The sequence below is a fragment of the Sinocyclocheilus grahami genome, unplaced genomic scaffold (genome assembly GCF_001515645.1).
Source record: "Sinocyclocheilus grahami isolate Dianchi unplaced genomic scaffold, SAMN03320097.WGS_v1.1 scaffold1834.1, whole genome shotgun sequence".
NCBI classification, from domain to species: Eukaryota; Metazoa; Chordata; class Actinopteri; order Cypriniformes; family Cyprinidae; genus Sinocyclocheilus; species Sinocyclocheilus grahami.
Window position 1 is genome coordinate 125,103 of NW_015507013.1, and position 2,850 is coordinate 127,952.

The 2,850-nt window shown below is 33.9% G+C and overlaps 1 protein-coding gene across 1 annotated transcript; it reads right to left on the bottom strand.

The window, feature by feature from the left end:
• Positions 1-301: 301 nt before the first annotated feature.
• LOC107572923 (FACT complex subunit Ssrp1-like) lies at positions 302-1,395 on the bottom strand. Its single transcript, XM_016259359.1, has 4 exons — positions 1,341-1,395; positions 1,040-1,183; positions 422-685; positions 302-330 (listed from the first exon to the last, which is right to left on the bottom strand). Exons 1-4 carry the CDS (start codon positions 1,393-1,395, stop codon positions 302-304), a joined length of 492 nt encoding a protein of 163 aa, XP_016114845.1.
• Between the last annotated feature and the right edge of the window lie 1,455 nt (positions 1,396-2,850).

Here is a 2,850-nt window from a genome sequence, read left to right on the forward strand (position 1 = left end):
AAATTAAGATATTTTTGATGAAATCAGAGAGCTATCTGACCCTCCCATAGACAGTAACGCAACTGAAATGTTCACAGGTCCAGAAACGTAGTAAATACATCGGTAAAATAGTCCATGTGACATCAGTGGTTCAACTTCAGTTTTGCGAAGCTACGAGAATACTTTTTTTCCCGAAGATGAACAAAGGTCTTACAGGTTTGGAACGACATGAGGGTGAGTAATTAATGACAGAATTTTCATTTTGGGGTGAACTAACCATTTAATCTCATAATGTTAGATTTTTAAATTTGTTAACGTGGCATTAAAACGCCGTCATAGAAGAATAAGTATCTGCAAAATTATTTTTTTTTAAATATGAAATAACTTATCATTCACTACGATGTAAACAGAAAAACAACCATAAAAAGACAACTGTATGTACCTCGTTTTATCTTGTCATATTCATTCTTCTTGCCCTTCTTCTTGTTCTTCTTATGTTTCTTGGTTTTGTTTTTCTTGGTTTTGCTTTTCTTTGTTTTTCTTCTTTGATGAGTCTCTTCTGAACTTGAACTTGAAGAGTCAGAAGAGTCATCACATGAATCTTCTGTGGCTGATGACTCTACATCAGTTGATGTGTTCCCATCACTAGATAGGTCAACAGCACCAGTTTCTTCACGTACCACTGATGTACTAGGAATCAGGTCATCTGAATGAAGAAATATAACAAAATATTGCATGAAAATCATTACAAATGCAATATAAAAAATGTTTTCCTTTTACGGTCATTGCATGATACATAAAATAAAATTAAGGTGTACTACCCAAAACAGTGCTCAAAATATGCTTTAAGAATAAAAAATATGAAAACCACTAACATCTAATCTATATGATCTAATATTTACATTTACTCATTTATCATACTCTTTTAATCAAAGCGTCTTACAAATGAGGACAATAGAAGCCATCAAATCCAACAAAAGATATATTAATATATTTATTATAATATATACAATATATGTATTAATATATAAATTATACAATGAATATGTTGAGATGTTACTTTGCTGTGCTGAAAGCTCCACTACTTGCTGCCGAAGCTCGGTGTTCAAGGCTTCCAACTCATTCACTTTATTTTGTAATACTTCTGCCTTGTTTTGCCACATCAGTATTTCTTGCTTTATTGGCTTCATTGCAGTCACTGGAGCTAAAAAACAACAACAAACACAGTGACAGTTGTATTTCATCTATCTATCTATACTGTATATATATATATATAACTGGTTTTTCTAGACACTAAAGAAACTAGTGTATAGTAAGTGTAAGAAAACTGCTATTTACTAAATGATTACTATTTGGCTTACCTTCATCCTCTGCACTTTCTAAGTTGCGTTTTTTGCGGGTGTTGTAATGTGTCATCTAATAATCAAAAAAAGTATAAATAAATAAAAAATCATGTCACATAGCATGCAACCAATCAGTGTAGCAATCGTTTCAGAGAGTGGCCAAATGTTCAAGACCATGGGCCAGGCATGGACTGCCTTAAGAACTTCTCTGACCAACTAGCAGCTAGTTACTTTTTGGTCTTAAATTTGACAAACGTTTTTTATGCAGTTGAGTTAAAGTTATGACCAGTCTTAAAATAATAATAATAATAATAATAATAGGTGACTAACTTTTAATACTATTGTAAGCAGTTTATGCAACAGGCCCCAGTCTTCCTGACGGATGATGATTAAGTGACCAAGTTAAATTTTTCCCCTATGTCATTGTTATACTTCTGATATACATGTATATACTAAAATAAGTAATCTTTTAGGCATTAAAAAGAAAAGAAAACAAATTGTTAGAAAACACTCTGTCTTTAGAATGGTTCCAGATATGCCTCACCCCTCCTTTTCTTCTCTCCTTCTCTCACTCGCTCCCTATACAACGCATTCTCTCTGAATCCCCCTCCTCTATCTGTTTCTCTCTCTCTCTTGTATTATGTTTTAAATATCTCTTACTCATATTCGAGGTACGCATGCTTACATGTATGCATTAGCTTTTCTTGGTTCAAATGCCCAAATAAGGACATGAATGCTAGGACTACAAGGTAAAGGAGTTCGTGATGAACTATGAAGCGAGTTCAGCATCCTTCGCCAAAGTCTATTCCTAATATGTCCATGTTTTTCTGTACATGTGGCCATTTTATATAAACACATGTTCTTGGCCAAAGATCCTATATGTATGTCATACATTCTCATTGGTTAAAGGGTTGAAACTCCCCTCGACATATGCCTATATAATATCTTTGTGTCTATGAATAAATTGAAGTATTGAGAATACATTGAATGTGTGTTTTCTTGCTTCCCGGCCGTATACACTTTAAGGAACTGAGAATTCTTCAAGGCGGCAAAGAGATATCGAGGGACCAATTGTTACTTTTATTAACAAATGGGGGCTCGTCCTTCAGGGAATTTCTTAAAAAGACAGGTAAGAAACTGTTTTCTTTTTCTTCCTGTCTGTAAGAGAAATTGAATTTATTCTCGTTTGCAATTTGATTGTGTCATATTTGGCATCAATCTGTTTTCCTCACATTTTAGATGTGGGAAGAAGAGTGAGAAGCTTTCCGTTTAACCTATCTATTTAAGAAAATAGAGTAGTGGTGAAAGATTATAATTGCTCACTCTTGCCGTGAAGGTTCTCGGTCTCTTAAGTGATTTCATGAATAATACAGAATTGAAAGCTTTCTTTTGGCCAAAATATCAAAAAGTTAATATAAGACCGCGGTCTCTATTTTGTGTTTTGTTTGGCCATTCTATAAATTGTGAAAAGTGCACTAAAATTGACGAGACATCTTTGATCTCCGATGGGGCAGGCGATCTCCAAACC

Excerpts from the sequence above, each read along its gene's own strand:
- LOC107572923 (XM_016259359.1), bottom strand. The coding sequence starts at position 1,395 with ATGACACATTACAACACCCGCAAAAAACGCAACTTAGAAAGTGCAGAG. Across the intron at positions 686-1,039 it reads GGAGCTTTCAGCACAGCAAA|ATGACCTGATTCCTAGTACA; the intron begins GTAACATCTCAA and ends TTCTTCATTCAG. Across the intron at positions 331-421 it reads ATATGACAAGATAAAACGAG|ATACTTATTCTTCTATGACG; the intron begins GTACATACAGTT and ends ATAATTTTGCAG.